The 21,469-nt window shown below is 33.5% G+C and overlaps 1 protein-coding gene across 1 annotated transcript in view; it reads right to left on the reverse strand.

The window, feature by feature from the left end:
- The window catches only part of brinp3a.1 (BMP/retinoic acid inducible neural specific 3a, tandem duplicate 1), a 62,757-nt gene extending 43,522 nt beyond the window's left edge, over nucleotides 1–19,235 (reverse strand). The window contains 2 exon segments of the mRNA NM_001114437.1: nucleotides 17,521–17,795; nucleotides 18,745–19,235. Coding sequence (NP_001107909.1) covers nucleotides 17,521–17,750 — 230 coding nt within the window. The 5' untranslated portion in view covers nucleotides 17,751–17,795; nucleotides 18,745–19,235.
- Nucleotides 19,236–21,469: the final 2,234 nt, after the last annotated feature.

Consider the following 21,469-nt stretch of genomic DNA (forward strand, 5'->3'; position numbering starts at 1 on the left):
TTGCAGATCCATAAAAAACATCACCTGGACTACAAATCTCCCATTGATATGAAATAAAAACTACAAATCCCATCATGCACCTCAAACACACCAGTTCCAGTTCTCTCCCATATTGCACACACACAGCTGGAAGCTCATCAATGACTGATTAGAAGGGCCAGATATTTTTGCTATATCTGCGCAGAATCTGAGAATTTATGTGGATCTATTTTGGGAGTATCATATGTACAATCTTAATATATAAAGTAAAAAATAATACATTTGAATTTTTATTTAATGTTTACAATGCAAATTCAATTAGATTTACTTAACTGGTAAACAAAGCAAGTCTCTCATATAATATATCTTCATATAAATATTACTTTACAAACTGTCTTGTAAATAAATCATACATGCATTTTCACATTTGTTAATCATATTACTGAAATAACTCAAAACTGAATAAATATAAATTTACACACTCAAGTAAATAAATAGACTCAACTATGGGCTAAAAAAGTGCTGAAATCTGCTAATTTCTGCAGAGTAGATTTTGTCTGGGCCTACTGAATATTAGGACTATAGAAACCTCATTCACAGACACTCTTTCCTGCTCTTGTTTACCTGTAACAATACAAGGCGTTATCCTCGCCTAGTCTTGCTGTACCTTTTGATCCTTGCCTTGCTTCATGTTTATGCTGTTTGCTGCCTGTAACAACTTCTTTATCTTGTCTAGTCTTGCCGTGCAAATTATTCCTTACCTTGTTTCTAGTTTATGCTGTTTGCCGCCTGTACTGACCTATTCGTCTATGACCACGACTAATCTCTAGAGTACCCTCATGCTAATGTTTGTTCCTGTTTGACCATTGCCTGACTAAGCTTTCAATAAACTGCGCGTGGATCCTCAACTTTGTTGCCCAGCATCCTAAAGTTACCCAGTATTCTGTATCAGCTGATCAACATGACAAGAATTCAGTACTTAGTAGCGGCCGAAAAAATGCTGACAGTGTCATTCTAGTATCTTCCGTATTAATCACCATGTTGGATGCAAAGTAAGACACACCCTCTATGTAAATATTCTTTTGCTATGGTGAAATAAAATAGACAATCCATTAAAGGTGATAACTGAAAAAAAAGCATTTAAAATATTTAGGAATTATTTAGGCAACATTTAGGCATTTAAATTGGTTTAAGCATTAAAAAAAAATCTGTAATATAAATTGTCTGCTGAAACAAGTTGTACCTAGATTTGTAAAACATTTACATAATACCTAGCCTATGCTCTTTATTGGCTGCTGGTGAACAACTACTTTGTCCTGCCTCGAGCACAGTAGCTGGTTTGTGTTGCCAGAATCATGCTTAGAATATTTATTGTTGAGAAAACACACACACAAAAATACTGTTTTTGTCACGGAAGCTGTTAAATGAATCTACTACTTGCATCATATCTGAACTTTGTTGTTTATGAGAGAATTTGCAAGTTTAAGGTGCTATGCTGGGTTTAAATCAAACTTCGCTAACACATACAGTACATGAGACATTTGCATACACTTGTGAAGTAGACATGCTTGTACTGCTCCATTTTCAAACAACCACATGAAACGCTTTCACACAATAATGTGAAATTTAGACAGACGCATCTAATGTTGTTACATGCGCATACATGTTTACCCACACATATCTGTTAAAAGCTCTCTCTCACACACATGCACCTATTATACACCTGTACAGTCTGTTTATAACAACATAAATAAGAAAAAATAACAAAATAATAACATAATATGAAAAAGAATTATCAGTTGGCTGGTTCATTCAATGTTTATCATCGGATGTAGGCTCAAATTTGTACTGTGTAGTATAATCAATACATTTATTACTGTCCTATAGTATTGAAAGCAGTCTGAGCCAACTGGCCAATCAGAGCAGAGAAGCCTCAAAGAAGTCAAGTAACCTTTATTACTTTAGCACTTTATACAATGTAGATTGTGTCAAAGCTGATTTGCAAGTAAGAACAGGAAAGGACTAAAGAGTCAGATAACAATACAACATTTCTTGTGGAACATATTCAAATTTATTATTCAGGTACTGTTGGAGAACAGTGGTAGAATGCTGATGTAGTTTTAGCCAGTAAAACATATATTTAGTTAGAAATAAATAATCTTCAAATTGTTTTGAAACTCTTAGAGAAATAAGTTATAGGGCTGCACAATATATTGTGATTATTGTGGATTTGGACATTAAATATACAAAATACATAACAGGATCTGAAATCTCAATTTGGGATTATAAATAACCAGGAACCATAGTTCTATATATATATATATAATGTATTTTTAAGGCCTGTTTCCAAGATGCAAGCTAATTTAAACCACACTGTAAAAGATAACATGACAAAAAGCCACCACAACAAAAGCTTTTGAGTTACTTTAACTTTTTAAATGGTAATAGAGTTTCAAAATTTCTTTTTAAGTTATATATAAGTTTTAACTTAATATTTTGAGCCAGTTTGACTGATTTAAGGTTAGATGACTAGAAAAAGATCATTTAATTCAATTCATTTAAGATTTTTTGGGGGGCACAATAAATTATAAAGGGGCTTTTTGGGCACAATATGTTATAAAGTTTACTACTTTAACAAAGAATGTTTGTGTTTATTTATACAATGAAGACTCAACGAAGAATGCTGTGCTAATTTACATGTAATTATTGAATTTCTGTACCTCTATACTGTTAAACTTCACCGCAAACTATAAAGTGCTGTTTAAATAATTTTTTAAATAATTTTTATTATTTTTATTTTATTGTTTTATTGTTTTATCCATGTTTTAATTAGCTTATTTTATATATTTGTAGATCATTTTGTATATTTTATGCCAATGCACTCGCCTACGAAGGCTCGATTAAAGTCAAACTCCCAAAGTCAAAGTTCATTAATTACTTTTTTCCAAGTTGCTAAAGTTATTTTGTGAAATTAACTATGTCAGTTTTTGTCCTATATTGCGCAATCTTATTAGTTTTTTTAGAGATATACTGTATAAATGTAATGTTTTCTTTTACTCGTAAACCTAATATAGGATGCCTACTAAACAAAAACTTTAATGTAGCACAAAAGGTTGACTCTCCAAACTAGTGTGTTTTAATAAGGAGTATACATTAAAATAATAAAACAAGAAATACACTTTTTAATACATAGCAGCAAAATAATTGGAAATGAATGAAAGCGTATTAGATCAAAAGCCAAACAAATCAAATTCAACAATGGTGTAACTGGTTATATGCGAAAAAACAAGGTGGATATAAGGAAAAGAAGATGCTCCAATGTTGGGTGTGTGACGCACGAGAACCCTGTCTGTTTGAGCACTTCATATTTACATTGTAGTCTCCATGTTTCCTAGTATTTGATGTTCTTCCTTCTAACAAATCCCAAATTTGCATATTTTTGTTTCATCTTGCTGACAGACCAGACACAAAAAAAATCTATAATCCCTAATATTTTTAGACTCTTGTAAACTTGCATACTAACAAATTCATATAAGCTTTACACTACATATTGAAGTTATGAAAGCTTTAAAAAACAATGTGTGTTTAGTGATTGGTTTAAATATTCATATACAGGATTTTTTTTTACCCAAAATTATCTTGCAGTGGAATGATCTTGTCCAACTAATGGTGTAAGATGACCTCTAACTTCGTGAATGATTGATTGGTTGGTTGGTTGGTTGGTGGGTGGGTTTTTTGGTTTGTTGGTTGATGGGTTGGTTGGTTGGTTGGTTGATTAATTGATCAATTGAGTTTATTTTTCATTATGGTTGGTTGGTTGGTTTATAATAATAATAATAATAATAATAATAATATTAATAATAATAATATTAATAATAATAATAATAATAATAATAATAATAATACATTTTATTTGTAGAGCACTTTTCCTACATACATGCAACTCAAAGCGCTTCACAAACAAACAAACAAACAAACATTGTAGAATAAACCAAATAAAAATGGGTAACACTTTACAATAAGGTTCATTAGTTAATGTATTTACTAACATGAACGAATCATAAACAACACATGTACAGCATTTTTTTAATCATAATTGAACATTCACTAATGCATTATTAACATCCGAGTCCATGCCTGTTAACACTAGTTAATGCACCATGAGCTAACATGAACTAACAATGAACTACTGTATTTTTTTAACTAACATTAACTAGCATGAACAAATACAGTAGCAAATGTATTGTTCATTGTAAGTTCATGTTAGTAAATGCATTAATTAACATTAACTAATGAACCTTATTGTAAAGTGTGACCTAAAAATGTATACAAGTACAGCAAATTAAACAACAAATATATACTCAGAAAAAAGCTTACATGTACATGCATAAATGCACATATCTACCTAATAACACACACACAATAGTCCTTGCATATGCATATAGATGCACACACCTTACATGCATACATACATACCATACACATCTGCACAATATACATATATACATAAAATCCATACACCTCACATACTGTTTCATTCATATACAATTTAAAAAGGTGCGTCTTAACACGCTTTTTAAAAACCTGAATGCAGGGGGATTCTTTTACTTCATTTGGGAGACAATTCCAAATTTTTGGAGCATAGTGACTTACAGAAGTGCCACCAAATCGCATCAGATTTACAGAGTGAAATTCTTAAAGTCCAGCGCTAGATGAGCATAGCAAACGGTTTGGATTGTATCTCGATAAGCAGTCAGAAATTTAAGGTGTCAAGTTGTGTAGTGCCTTATAAACAAAAATCTTAAAATCTATCCTTTGGTGCACAGATAACCAGTGTAATTCTATTAATGCTTGTGTAATATGTTCTCGTTTCTTTAATTTCAGGTAATTTTAGGTAAACCAATAAAAAAAAACAGCATTGCAGTAATTAAGCCGAGTGAAAATAAATGAATTTCTTAGCATCATTGAAAGATAGGAAAGAATGAATTCTGGCAATGCTTCTTAAATGATAAAAAAATGTTTTTGTAACTTGATTAATTTGAGATTAAAATTTTGATTCCTTGGTTGGATGGTTGGTTGTTTAGTTGATGAGTTGGTTGATGGGTTCATTGGTTGGTTGATGAGTTGATTGGTTGGATGGTTGGTTGATTGGTTGATGAGTTGGTTGATGGTTTGAATGATGGGTTGGTTGGTGGGTTGGTTGGTTGGTTGGATGGTTGGTTGGATGGATGGATGGATGGATAGATGGATGGATGGATGGATGGATGGTTGGTTGGTTGATTGATTGTGTTTACTCTGACTTTTAACATTACAATTTCGATATTATTTATTACTAAATCATGGATTTTATTTAGAATTAGGTGCATTTTGTTTACTTAAACAAGGTAAAAATGTCTGAAAAATTCTAAACTAAAAATGTTATAATGTTGTGAATTTAAAGTTGTTGTTTTTTATGTTTGATTGTTTGTTTTTGTTCTAATTTAAATAAATTATTAGTCATTCAGAAGTAAAGAATAAAAAATAAATACTTGGATGGATGGATGGATGGATGGATGGATGGATGGATGGATGGATGGATGGATGGACAGACAAATGGATATATTAAAAAATGTGACATATATATTTTATATATATATCACATAATTTTTTTGTCACATGTCAAAATTCAGGACAGCATAACCTGAGGGTTCCTCATTCATTATACCCTATATAGAAATATATTGCACAATATCTCTTGCTAAACATATAAACAGTAACAGCTTATTGACAGCAGAATGGAAGAGCAGCAAAGACAATGAGACAGAGAAAGACAAATGGAGGGGAAAAGGGACAGAAGGCGAAAAGCTAGGGAGAGAAAGTATGATCGACACAGTGTCAGAACAAAAGTTTCTGATGGACAGTTATGGATGGGGCTGGAGGCTAATCCAGCATTGGGCCCACGCTAGAGCTGCACAGCAGGTGAAGGCATATTGAAGAACTACCTGCCAGGCTTTCCCACTGAGACCCACAGCTACACGGAGTCAACGGTGAGACGAACAAGCACCAGAGGAAGCAGACTGAAGCCGAAGAGAGACCGCCGGTGTCACAGTGTAAGCAAATGAGAGCAGCTCGTTATACTGTCCAAGGCAAGGCTATGTTTGACTGCTGCATTCAGGTGACTGCTGCATTCAATTATTAGGAATGAGTTCGATTTATGCAACGTTTTTGCAATAGTATGCAACGCACTCTAAAATTAGATTTATGAATAGGAGGAAAAAGGGTTTGTGTTAGGTTAAATTGCATTCAATTATTAAACTAATTACTTTCAGGTTCGGCTGCAAGTTTAATGTGATTAATAATTTTTAATGTGATTAAAAAATAAAATGGATGGAAAAAAATTTAATCGGTGCAATCAATCATGCTGCGCGATGCAGGATTATCCAAGCATTTGATCAATTCTGGTTGGAAATATTCTACTGTGTTTGGGGTAGAGCTGCAGGAGTTAATTGTTTATTGTGATCTTGATTTAAACACTATGCAATCTTATTCCTAAAGGACAATGATTTATTTGCCTTCAAATAAAGAAATTTAAACTGTCTGCAATTTGAAAAACAAAGAGAGTACAGAATACTCTATGCCAGTGGTTCTTAAACTATTTTCACCAAGTATCACCTCAGAAAAAATGTCTCTCCAAGTACCACCATAATGACCAGTACTGAAATACAGTAGGGTAGTAGGCCTAATTAAGCAGCTACAGTACTGCACAGTTAAAAAATGAGGCAAATTAATTTCTATTTTTAAGAATATGTATTATTGTCAGCCACTTTATACATTATAAATAGTTTGAGCATTAACTGTGCTTGCAGACAAAAAATAATAATAATAAAAAAAACTTTAAGGTTTACATTTTAATGTGCTTTTAAAAGTTAATTAAAAATGGCACTGTACTTAAAAAAAGTTAAAAGAAAACTGTTGTATTTGTAAAGTATTAATGTACAGTATCAGTATAGTATACTATAGTATCATCAAAACCTGGAAATGTTGTTTGGGCCTCATGAGTAAAGCCTATTTGTAATACAGATATACAATTTTTATACATTTTGAAACATAAGTTGCATGTACATGTGAACATTTGTATATCTTTGAAATCTAAACATTAAATTAGATCTGCTGCACATCATTTAAAGCGAGTGAATAAATGCATATATACAGTGCTTGACCAGTTCAGGCGGTATTTTAAGTGATTTGGTGTGAATGAGATCACATCTTAAGTAAACCGTGAAGTTTGCGCTGATCACTATTTTCAAACTGACTTTGTTACGACTTGCGGTTCCTCCATCTGTGCACACGTAGACTAACTTTTAATATATTCTACCTTTAAGCTTCAAGCCTGGTAAAGTTGCTTGAGTCTATGTTCTGTGTCTGCACCATTTCAATTACATTCAAATTAATTAACCTAAATCTGAGGCAACAAACTGAAAGCCATGCTGCTACAAAACAAATAACTTTATATATTGAAAAAATTTATTATTTTACACAACTACGATCACCCATTTTAACATATTTGTAATAATTATTTTATCAATGATGCAGCATGGGGAAATTCCTTAGTTTGCAGTAACTGAAATGCCAATACAACAGGACTGGTCAGCAGAAGGGCTTCTCTCAAGCGCGTATCTGCTTACAAAAATGCCACGCACCTCTGCACCAAGCAGATTAAGCGTACGCTTCAGGGAACAGCCAATGTTTGTCTGATCACATGAGAATCAGTGTAATCATATTCATCTAAGGGGTTAAAAGTGTGTTCATTTTATTTTTTTATTAGTCAGTGATTGTTTTGCATATACCACTAGAAGGAAGCCTGCGTACCACTAGTGAACTATTTTGAATCATTGTTAAATTATGTTGATTATGTTGAATCATGATTATCAACAAGCATTGATATTACGTTGTTACTACAATTTTCAAACAAAAATTTTAACCCTCAAATAACCCATTAGAATGTGTCACAATTGTGCTTAACATTGGTAAAAATAATTTAAAAAAATCATCCTTGAGCAGCAAATTAGCATAACACTAGATTAATTTTAGAAAGATCATGTGGGAGTATTAGATACTGGAGTAATGATGCTGAAAATTCTGATTTGCTAAGACAAGGATCACTGAATATTTTACAATATACATTATATATTTTGTTTTGTTTTTACTGTATTTTGAAGCCCTAAATAAAGTAATCCGTGCCATAAATATGTAATTTCTTTCAAAAACATTTTAACTTGCTGACCGCAAACTTTTGAGAATGTAATATTCTGTCAGCTCACAATACATTACACAGATCACTAAACCCATTCCATTTGCATTTGTGCTCTGCATTGAAAATGTATTTGCATGTTCTTTTGCATTTTTAATAACTTTCGAGAGTTGTTATTCCACTATGTTGACCCCAAACGTACCTTAAGTGGTTTTATTTGTTAACACACTCACAGTAAGGATTGATGATGGCATTTATGTCCAACAATATCAGTGCCAGGCTGCAATTCAAACAGTCTATAAATCTAGAGTAAGTCTCATGTAATAAACGTTTGCTGCACCAAAACATGTCAAGAGCTTTCAGTCAGAATGAAAGCCTGGTGTTTTGTCAGCATTCATGGAGGAAGCCATGTTGATGCACTCTTTCCACACATAGCTATGAATGACACTTTCAGATGTTGATAGGAATCTAAACAAAAGAAAAAGGAAAAAAGAAAAGCAGAAAAATGCTAAACTAAACTGTGTCTTAAAATTAAATCCCTCAAAATGAAAACAAAATTTCTGGATGCACTTGGCCGAAAACTAAAACCCTACATGCCATGTGACAATTATTTATTGTGTTAATAAATAATATAGGTCTGTAAATTTTTAATTTAACTCAGCAACTTAGATTACATTTAAGGCAATACAATATCTACCATTTTTTTTACAGTGAATGAGCTGAGAAGCATCAGTTTACCAGCATTGCCATGACAGCATAGTAGGACTATACAAGCAGCAGGAACAAGTATACACAGAAATGTCCTGACTTTGCTTTTCAGGTGAGCATGTGCTGTTCATACACAAATACATATATGTGTTTATGAATGGAATTTTAACATCGCATAGAGAAGAATATTGCACTATTTTAAACAACAAACTGGCCTTTGTATTGTACAATTAAGTAATAGGGTTTCATAGTGCAGTGCTTTCTGTGTCCGGTGTGAAAGTAACTTCATATTTTCACACGTTTTCTCAGTATGTACAGGTATTAATATATACTTTTGTTTTGTTTATTTACTTGCAATTTATGAATCTTCAAGGACCACAGTTTCAGCAAAAAAAAAAAAAAAAAAAAATATATATATATATATATATATATATATATATATATATATATATATATAATATATATATATAAACATAAACTATCTTGGATGGCTGAATGGTTTGTGAAAAAATTCCAACAAATTTCCATTTAATGGGTAAACTGTCCCTTTTAAACAATGCTTTGTAATTTGTACTTGTGGAAACCTTAAAAACAATATTTACTTAGCGTTTCCATCGAATGAGTCAAAGACAACTTAATCAAAACTTTCTGATTAACTGGCACCAAATATCAACAGTTAAAGCTAAATTTGCTGTGGTAGAAGAAACTGTGTAAATCTTTTCTTTATTTAATAAATGACTTTCACCTCAAAAAGACGACGCTGACACGCAATGAAGACCTGGTGGCTTTTGAAGCCATGAGATATGCAGAGGGCACAGGCTCTTGATTCCAGAGGTAATCAACAATATAATAACACTAGCACTGATACAGTTGAGGTTTTTTACAATGACCAAAACAACATTTCAGATGTTTTACAGTATGCAGCCTGCTGGTTTGTCCATTAACACTCATTTTCATCATCACATAATCCCCTACAACAAAATCACATGACCTTTTTACTGTGCACACTGAAATTTGTTTGGTAAAAGTGTTTCCATCGTAGTTTATGCATATCTTAGTGTTTCCATCAACTGTTTTTTATGCACATATCCAAAATGTGCATAAGAATTGGTGGATGGAAACGTAGCTACTATCAGATTTTGTGTTAAAAAAGTGTTTCCTTCTTTCATGACCCTCACCGGATGGGATGCTGATAAAACATTTGATTCTTAAGATTTTTATCAACTCTAATTTTAAGAATCTTCTTTAACTATTATTTTTCCCTTTGCCCTTTATTACCAAGTACCAGCTGTGTTTATACTGCTGTCTTAACTTGATTTTCAATTGAAGTCTAACCTGAGGCAAATTGAGAGCTGAGGCTACACCTCATTAGTTGTGTTTATCAAACACTTCTTCATGCTAACATTAATCTGATGTAAACATGCTCATTAAGCTCTCACTCACTTTTGCCGTTTAGGACTTTGGGAAACTTTCTGGACCTAAAATTAGAGCTAATTGCTCAACAAAGGACGTTTGCTGTTTACTCAAAGAGTATTTCTTCATACTGAAATATTAAGTCATCAAAGCCTCAGTCATCATTGCTCCTGTCAGTTGTGAGATACGACTTAACATACACACCTCTGTGTGTTTCCATCATTCAACTCCCATAAGGGAAGACCAACAGCTCATCTCTCTCAGTCGAGCTCTGGCCCTGATAAACTGAACTAGGAAAACAATCTACCATAGCAATGACCGAGCAGCCAGTAGGTGTTTTGTCCTTGATTGTGTTTCCAATGCAAGTGCAAGCATACTCAGGGGATATGCATGTCTTGAAACATAAATAATGAGACGATTAGCTAGGGCCTGACGCTACTAGCCTGATCTCTCTCTCTCTCTCTCCCTCTCTCTCTCTCTCTCTCTCTCTCTCTCTCTGTTTCAGTCTTACATAGGATGAATTAGAGTATTATGGGATGCCCCATCTCTCTTGTGTACACTACTTGCTCTGTTATGTTAGCTAGCCTACAGTATAGCATATTGTGTTGGGTAGGTGTGCTGTCATCTGGGAAAATGTATGTTGGTACAGTGTAATTCGGGGATGTTGTTTTAATAAAATAAAAATTAAATATATATTGAAACTACTTTTGATATGTACCTCAGCCTACATTTTGGCTAAATGAAAAAAATGTTGCTTCAAGTTTGTTTCGTACATTTCAGATGACAAATCCACTAGAGGGCACTGTCTACATCTGTGTAAATCTGAAATATGTTATTTGAGGTACATTTTGTTATAGAGAACACTGACCATAAAACAAAAGTTGTCCATATTGAGAAAGACAGGTGATGATATGAGCAATCCCATGCAAATGCCAATCTTGCATAAATATAGTTTTCACTAAAATAGCAAAATCCTTTCTTTTTTTCAAATTTTTTTGAGTGGGCTTGTATTTTACAGTACTGCAAAAATACTCAAAAATGTCTTGTCAGTGATTTCAAACAATCATGTTTGTTTAAAAAAAGTCACACAAGTGCCAATTTCACATCCGTCACATCCATATTGAAGCTTTTTCCTCCTAAATGCAAAAATGTTAAATAAAATAAAATCTATAGTTTTTTTGTTCCATTGTGAGCAACATCTTATTCTTTTAATTTGCATTGTTTATTTTGGGTTGTGCAGTTTAAATCACAGAGTCTCTGGGTTGTAGGCTATAAATTCACTAACTATTTTAGTTACATCCATAACACATGTTTATTTTCCCCACTTTAAGCATAAAATATGTTTACAGATTGATGTTTTTCTGATCCTATAACTCTGTGGTTAGTAGTTTTGGAAAATATAAACAGATGGTTGAATATAACATTAACATACTTTATATACTTTATAATACTTTCTCTGTGGATTTATGCTTAACGTTTTTACTGTAAATGTTACATCCATAACACTGGAATTGCTCATACTGTATATGTTTCTGTAAATATCATTAGTGTGAAAAAGGACACCACATATTGGTGCCATAAATTGCCCTGTAGCATTCCTTTTATCTGAAAACTGCAGTCAAATATATGTTTAAGTGTGTTTTTTGCGACATAGCATGTGTACTTCAAATGTAGGCTGAACACATTACACATTACGGCAGTGTTGTTTTTACTTGCATTTTCACTTTTCAAACCGTTGATCACACTCTGGTGGTACTGAACACTAAAGGTAAAATGGTACTATAACTAAAAACCATGTAATACCAACTACTACTGTATATAGACTAAAATCGAAATCACAAATTGGTCTATATATTAACTGTATATATATATATATATATATATATATATATATATATATATATATATATATATATATATATATATATATATATATATATTTACATCATCTGCTATATTAGTCCAAAAAGACTTTCTGATGTAACAAAGAAGTTATGCCATTTCTTTTAGAATTAGTAATACACAGCTCTTATATTATTATTTTTTTTCCAAGGTGTGTTACATTAGCGATAACAACCTCCTGGATGTACTTTGTTGCAGACTAAAGTCTAATAGATTCATCATTGTATAAGACTGAATTACTTTATTCTTAAAAAAACAACCCTACTGGATGTATTTTATCCCACATTTGATTTGAAGTTTTCTTATGAGCCTGTGTTATTTAGCAGTTGTTATCTCGGGATAATATTCCTTCGAATGTCATGACTGACCAATCATAATCTATAGTATTCCATAAAGCCACCACTCAAACTAATAACACAGGCTCATGCCAGTCCTTCAAATCATCTTGACTGTCAGAAAATGCATATCCAAAAATATCCACATTTATTTCTTGAATATTTGGCACCATTTTGCAACTGAATAAAAAGTAGGTAAGTGTAGACTGCTTTTAGCCATTTTTGTTTGTGCAAGTTCTTAAATTAAAGAGTAAATTTATACAGCCCAGATTGTTTAGTTTTGTGGGACGTAACTTTGTAATAAGCAGGGTAATGTAAATGTAGCGGTTGCTTTTACAAAATAAAGCCCTTTAGTCTTATACTACTTTGCATTAATGTAAGACTGTTGGGTTTTGTTCCGTTAGATCAGCATAAAACAACTTTGCACAAAGTATCAATCTATTTAATAATTTGATTTATATTAAACTTGTACTGTTTAGGTGATTTAATTAAAGTGGTAAATTTTATGACTCTATGACTGTAATTATAAAAACCAATTAAAATGTTCTTATATTTTATTTTGTGTGACTAAGATTGTGTCTAACTGTGAGTTATGAGAATAAATAACATCTAGATTTAATAACATTTGTATAAAAGCAAATATCTTGCTGTTGAGTTTAAAAATAGGTATAACCTATAGTTGGTTTGAGAAAATATTACAAAGGCAAAATAAATCCTACAGTAATGAAAAGGTGTGCAATGCAACCTTTTCATTCCATGAATGAAAAAACTTGTCAAATATGCCATACCAGAAGCCCTTCATGTGTTTAATTTGAAATTCCACACCGGTGAACATCACAGTCTTTGCTCCGATTCGATTTCCAGGACAACACCGAGATATATTCGTTTGATAAGAGCAGTTCAAAGAATTTATGCAGAACCTAGCTGTCAGTAATGTCCTGTACACAGTACACACACAAATGCATTAGTTAAATATCCCACTAAAATAGCACAAAGTAGAGCCACTAATTGAGCAATCAATGATCTGAGGCTTTTATGGAAAATCTTCAGAAATTACTGTCGTTAAGCTAAACATTTTCCGTCTAAAGCTATTTGAATGTGGAAGAGGCCAGAGGCTAATAGACCTCTAATGCTTCAGGCATTAATAACACTTATGACTTGTACATTTTTTAAGAATGTATAATAATTCAATTATATTTATTCCACTTAAACCCTTTCAGAAGCTTTTTTAATTGGAATTCTTGATTAATTCATCACCATCTTCATTCCCTGTGCTGAAAAAAAAAAACAGTTTATGGTATAGTTAAATATGTTTTTCATTTTATGATTTTACAGTCTCCTATTAAATGTAGATTAATTACATTAATCAAAAAATGTGAGCTGTAACCCTATGTATTTTACAGTTTAACTGCATATTCCTTTGTTTTTTAATCTTTTTTATTTGTTGCCCTTTCATTTTCATATTACTTTGACTTTTTTCTGAAGATTGCATCCTTTTCTGTTAATGTTGTGAAGCTGACTTTAATACATAAATAATCTATATACATTAATGTTTCAAATAACATTTATTATAATACAGCAGGGGTCACCAAACTTGTTCTTGGAGGGACGATGTCATAAAGATTTTAGTTCCAACCCTAATCAAACACACCTGAATAAGCTAATCAAGTCCCTACTAGGTTTACTTGAAACATCCAGGCAGGTGTGTTGAAGTAAGTTGGAGCTAAACCCTGCAAGGACACCGGCCCTCCAGGACCGAGATTGGGGACCCCTGTATTACAGAGTCAAAATATGGGAGAAATAAGAATTCTAAACATCATATTTCTTAGTCACAATTCTAATGCACTAAGAAAAAAGAATGGCCCATGTAATATCCTAAAAAAAACAGCAAATAGTTTAAACAACCGCACATAAAGTGGCAGAATATCTATGTATTTAAATATCCTTAACACTTTTAATTTCAGTAAAAGACAGAAAGTACACATGTCCTGTCTAATTCTGATGCACAAAGCACTCTGTCGACTTTAAACATCAAGTCCCATTCCACAGTGCAGGAAAACTTGAGCAAGACAGTGTTTGCGTGGGAGAATTAGTGCTTATCCTCATTGTTGCTCACACAGCTCTGGCTAAGCCGACAATTGCTGTCACCTTGTGCTCAGGGAGCTTGGCTATTAGCATCTGCGGGAGGAACAAGTGAGCACGTATATGCTCCGGCAACCTTTTCCACTGCCATCGGCTTGTCCGCCTCACCCACCCATCCTCCCGTGCAGAGCCTCCCATCATACACTTGTCAGGCAGCATATGTCTGGTGTTTTATGAGATCCCTTTCATGCATCTGACAGGAGGGATAGACACTACCGAGTCTTTACTATACCCTTGGGCTCTGTTCAACCTTTGGCAGAAGGTAAATGGGGAGAATGAGAATATAACATCTGACACAAATTTACATCCGATCTATGTCACCACACACCAACTAGATTCCTTTGTACAGGTTATGAGTTTGTAACGACCTAAGTTAATTTGCGCAAACACAAACTAAATAAGCAGATGCTGAGGTTACCGAACTTTCGAATTTGCTTTTCTAAAAGAGTTTTAGGATGACTTAGATGACTTGTAAATTATGTTCAAGTCTTTTTTATTGTTACTATTAATGTTGGAAAATGCTCCAGACTTATTTTCTAATGTCTTAATTTCATGTTTGACATTTTTAAAACCAAGTTTACATGAGAAACACAAATATTTATCACCCTGATGGATTTTTAAATATGCATGTGGGACAATGGCTGAAGTATTTATTATAGTTTTAGCTATGGTAACCATGTAATAATGAACACAAGTTTGAGTAATTAATTATACATGGTTCTTGTAAATAACTAACTTATTTAGCTTTAAATAAATGAAGTGTGTTAAAAATTAGAATTACTTTCTGTTTATAGATCTCCCATCTAATCCAATGCGACTTGCAGTTTCTGCTTTTCACCAAATTCCATTTCCACACTATTTTATTTTGTGTGCGTGAAGAAACCAATACCACACGTACTTCAGTTTTTCAAAGAACTCTAAAAAAAGACCAAAGAAGAGATGATAGAATGTCTGCCACGTGCAAACGCTCATATAAAACTGTTCCAATGTCACACATCATTATCTTTCCTCAAATGTCTCATACAAGGCAAAGAGTGTTAAGAGGCCAGGAAGCAGAATTGATTCTCTCTCAACTCAGATCTGTAGCAGATGCAAACCTGTCCCTCTCTGTAGTGCCAGTGTGAGAACAAGGTACTTAAAAGTCATTCAGGCACAAGGGATGTTGGGATAGCAGCCCTGCCTAGCATGTAAAGTAAAGCCATACACCCAGACAGGCGGACGCACACACACGCACACTCGAGCTGCTGCTTTCCACCAGCAGGGGGAGATCTGACATTGAGAAAGCACAACTGTACTTTTGTTGACTCCTAAAGTCTGTCTCTAGCAAAGAATAAAATTCAAATCAAGCCAGTGGAGCATTCACAGATACACACGTATGTTGAGGAGAGCGCAACTGACTAACCCCAATGTTGCCATCTCCATCTGGAGCTGGCAGAGTTGCCCAATCGCCCTGCCAAATGAGCGTGTCAGTCAGGTTCAGTTCAGCCAACGCTTTTCCCGCTTTTTTTCCTCCTCCCCTTTTGGGCTGTTTATCACTTCATCTAATCCTCAGCTCTAACTCAGCACAACTTCCCTCAACACCTCACCTCACATCAGTTGCGACTAATAATCTGGCATTAAAAGTTTTGACCTACACTTTGAAGTTGGAAAAAACTTTGAGGTTAGGAAAAACTCCTAAAGAAACTCTGCTATTCCTAAGCCTTGTCAAAAATGGAATTGTGGAATGTTATAATAAAATATTACATATTTTAATGTTGAAATATTATTTTGTATGTTAATTAAACTCACTGTCACCTGTCCATGCCATCCATATAAAAGCATACCAAAGGCATGCTTTACATAATGCATATACATTAGATTATTCAATACTGAAGCCAAATCTGGAGCTTATCTAACAAAATAACATGAAAACGGTCCAAAAACTAGTACACCCAAATGTATATGTTATAGGAAGGTATTAAATACAAATTTAGAAAATAAGATTTTTTGCAATATTTAATATTGTATAATTTATTATTGTATAAGATATAATTTAATTGTATTATCTTTGATTTCTAGATATGTTTAGTGACTAAAATATAATTTAATAAATATACCTATTTAATAAATCTGTTTAGTTTAAATGCACCTAAATGCATTGCCTATAATCACTGAGAAATGGATAAAAATGTTCATATTTTTAGTCTATGAATCATGTACAACATTTAACTTTTCTATTTATTTAATTTTATTTACATTGTAAAATGTGTAATCTAATTTGTTCAAATAGTATACATGTAATAGTGGTCTGTACAGCTTTCTGGTCTGTATAAAAGTGTACAATAAATTACTATGATTTCTATATCTATAGATGGACTTTTTATTTATTTAAATGTGGAATTGCACTTTTTACAAAATATAAAATTCAATACAGCATATTAAAACTGTATTTTTTTTTGCAAAAATATATTTTTTGCTAAATGTTTGTAATATTTGATATGGAATATAACTGTTTTATTATTCTATCATTATATTTTATTACTTTATTTGCACAGTTTCATGACAACATTTTCCCCATTCTTTAGTCCAGCCTAGTGGCTGTGTTCTGCTCTGTTTTACTGTTTTATTTATATGTGCAAATCTGCTCTGAAGATAAATTAATCAATAAATAAACAAGCCAGCCACCATAAAGTTCCTTGTCAACCTCTTGTTAAACGATAAATTGTGAACAAACCAATGAAAAAGCGCCATATATTCTGCAAATTCCAAAACAAGTCCAACACATTCTACCCGTCCCTGGCAATAAATAGCAGACATCATTATCCAACTCACCTGTAAATCTTGTATTTGGTTGTGAAGCCCTGTTGATAACGCTCCACAAATTCAGCAAATTCCTGCGAGTGATGAAAAGGCCCTTTATCCGAAAGGAGCCACCCAAATGGACCAGCGGCATCATGGGAGGCTGCCACAGGGGCGAGAACCCAGCAGTGAAGGCTTAGTACAACACACACCCATAGACTCATCAGATACGCCAGTCTAAAATCAGTACACTGGCAGCTCATGCTTCACCCTGCGACTCGACATTCTTTCCAAACTTTCCTCGCCTTCTGAAACAACAAAGACAATACATTGAATCCAAGTGTGAATAACTGCTCCCTGACACATCTTTTTTTCTTTTAACACAGCCGTGAGTACAGTAAAAGTCAGGGTTTTCAATCTGACGTCTTTATAGTAGGTCTGTGGAGACACCATAGAATACATAAAGGTAACATTTCATATTAGGGAACATATATTTATTGTTTTGTCGTGCATATTACTAGTATATTGCCTTATTGCCTTATTAGCGCAAGCCCATTCCTAAACATTAGCTCTTACAACTACCTTATGATTGATACGCAATAATTATCGATTAGCAAAATACTGAGGGGAAACTAACCTAAATCTAACTAGGATTCTATGTAAATTTGAACTTTAAACATTTTGTTCTGTTTAGCATTTTATAATTATGAGTTGATTAAAATTTGAATAATGTATTATCGGAAAAATCTAGCTTGGTGGTCTCTGGGTTGTCTGAGAGTCTGGTATGGGGTCCACAAGTTTTTAAAGATTGAAAACCTCTGGTTTAAAGTATAAAAACAGACGACTTACACTATTCAAATATATTTGTATCCACTCTTTAAAAATGATGGTTATTTAGTGCATCGATGGTTCTATGAAAAACATCCACTGAACGGTTTTATCCCAGAAATGGTTGTTTACAGTAAAAAAAACTTGTTCTTTAGATTGTCAAAATGTTCTTCACACTATAAAAATGGTTTAAGAACTTTTACCAACAAGGTTCTTGAGAGACGCCAAAAGGTTCTTATATGGCATACTGGTACTTTCTGTCATTTTTTAAAAAAAGAATGTAGTACATACATATGCATACATACGATTATGCTTGTAATTAGTGTTATCAGTATTCTAGAAGGTTATTTTAATGAATATATTCTAATTGTAATTATTCTAATTATACGTGCATTTTAATTTAAATTAATTATAGGTTAAATAAATTACCTTCTCCAGGTGTCCGATGTTTTAACCACTGAAGTCAAAAAAAAAAAAAAGGAAAAGAAAAAAACTCTAGAGTTTTACAATTAAAGGCAACTGATTGTAAACGCAACGCATAGGCAGATTGCTGAGGGTGACCTTTGAAGATTTGGCTCAGTTCAACTTGTTTTAAACACCATGGCAAAGCGAGAAGAGCCCTGGAAACAGCATCTAACTCTCCGCTTCCACTATCGAGTATATTTCCAACGTCTTGCGCTGTATAATCCGGGTGAGGAGAGGAAAAAAACTATCGCGGGGAGCAGCAGCGGCTCTGCCTTCACTCTTCTCTCTCCAGGTAGATGGGTCTCTTATGAATTGGAAGTTACGGTGAAGCAATCCCATAACCATTAACGGCTGACGCGATTAAAGTCTACTGTCTCCCCTCGGTCAGCATATTAACTTAACCCGTTGTCCATGGAGCACTAAATAAATGTAGACTCCGGAGGTCCACTCTGTGCAACTGCGCGTATGTCGGATGCTCAGACTCGACGCTTCGCATACACACCATGAAAATATCCAATTTATTTCAGAGACAAGCCTCCTCTACTCCTCATTGGCTGTTCCAGCGCGGGAGGGGAGGGGTTTCGGGGCTCAGAGAAACACTTTGTCAGGGTCATAGGGAGTTTCAACGTTGTGTGCTTGCAATCATATAATACTTATTTATGAATGGGGTGTTTGTGATACAAAATAATAGCTTTAAGAGTTTTCTGACTGAACATGTGTTTCACTGGATTTACATTTTATTAATTGAGTAGTCTACATTTACATTTTCTGTTTTATTCTACAAACTGCAAAGAAAATTTATTTTAAATCAAACACACATTTTTTTTTTTATTTGGAATAAATGTTTTTAGACCTTTATGAAACAAAGCACTCACTAACATTTTATTCCAACACATGCCTATTATAAATCCATATACAGATTTAAAAATGTGGTCTATTTCATTCATTCATTTATTTTCCTTCAGCTTAGTCCCTTTATTCATCAGGATCGCCACAGCGGAATGAACCACCAATTATCCTGCGTATGTTTTACACAGCAGATTCCCTTCCAGCTGCAACCCAGTACTGGGAAACATCCATACACACCCATTCACACACACACACACACATTACAGCCAGTTTAGCTTAAATTCACCTATTGACCTTATTGTTCAATGCGGAAGTGCACTCGTTTTTGTGATTGTTTTAGAATTCCCGATTAAGTTGCCTATGGGAGAAATGACTAGGAGCAGCAGAAAACGGTCAAACTACTTGCTCTACAAATAAGTGTTTGCATGACTATACAGACAAAATAGAATATTAAAACAAAAAAAAAATCAGTTTACAATATTACGCAGCTAAAAGAGCTGTTTTTAACATCTAAACATAAATAGAAGTGAATAAGACCGGAAGTCTCCAGCCAAAAAGATTTAAATGGGTGCACCCGCTCGTGCACGGAGAATAAGGTGAATAGTGCATGTCTTTGGACTGTGGGGGACACCGGAGCCCCCGAAAGAACCCCAGGTGAACACGAGGATAACATGCAAACTCTACAAAGAAATGCCAATTGGCCCAGCTGGGACTCAACCATTGACCTTCTTGCTGTAAAGTGACAGTGCTAACCACTGAGCCATCGTGTTGCACTCTTTTATATCAATAATAATTATTTTTTTAAATATAACAACATATTGACAATTCACTTTTGATGTTCACTTTATTGTGAGAAAATTTATTAATATGATTTCAATAAAACTTGTGGGTTAATAGGGTATATCTGTCACGATAACCAGCGATCGTACTCCATAAGATCGCTGCATTTCACTCTCTACAACCATGGACAACAAATCCGCCATTTCTGGACTACATTTTCATTCATGCACTCCGATTACGCTTACACATGCTTCCTCATCTAGACTGATTACACTCGCACCACCTGAGGATTGCCAGAGACTGATTGCACACACTATTTAAGCAATACACTCACTCACTCCCATTGCCGAGTCTTGTTATCTGTCACAGTGACATTACAACGCGTTTTCTTTGTCTGCCTTTGCTGTGTTTTGATCCTTGCCTAGCTTATTTATTTAATTCTGTTTGCTGCCTACCTCTGACCATCTGCCTGTTAATTTGACTTCGACTCTTATAGCCCTTATACGTCTGGTTGCCCCTGTATTGACCACTGCTTGTCTGACGATTCTAATAAACCTGCACGTGGATCCAAACTTCTGTTGTTGGTGTCACTCCCCGTGGTTACGATATCAAAATGTATATCAAGGGCACATGAAATTATACTACAAAAACAAAATCATGCAATGATGTACTTTCTGTGTTTTGTGTACAGTTATGCAAAAAAATAAAATAAAATTTGAAAAGATAATTGCATTTTGTTTTTTTTCCACAAAAGACTGTAAAATTAAATAAAAATACAAAAAACTACATATACAGCATATTTTACATGACTAAAATATTAAATAAAAAACAATTATATTTTCATGAATAAAATTAAATGTGATAATATAAAAAAGCATAAAGGGCATACAAATCTAACACACTGCAAAATAGGAATCAATATTTTAAATAAAATATTATCTCAAAATAAGATAATAAATAAATACCATAAATATTATGATTAATACACTATATTTTTGTAAACTAAATATTATAATTACTAAAATACATCTAACGTTTTTTTGTAAATTACACAGTATTT

Source organism: Danio rerio, chromosome 6 (genome assembly GCF_052040795.2).
Source record: "Danio rerio strain M-AB ecotype USA chromosome 6, GRCz13ab, whole genome shotgun sequence".
NCBI lineage: Eukaryota > Metazoa > Chordata > Actinopteri > Cypriniformes > Danionidae > Danio > Danio rerio.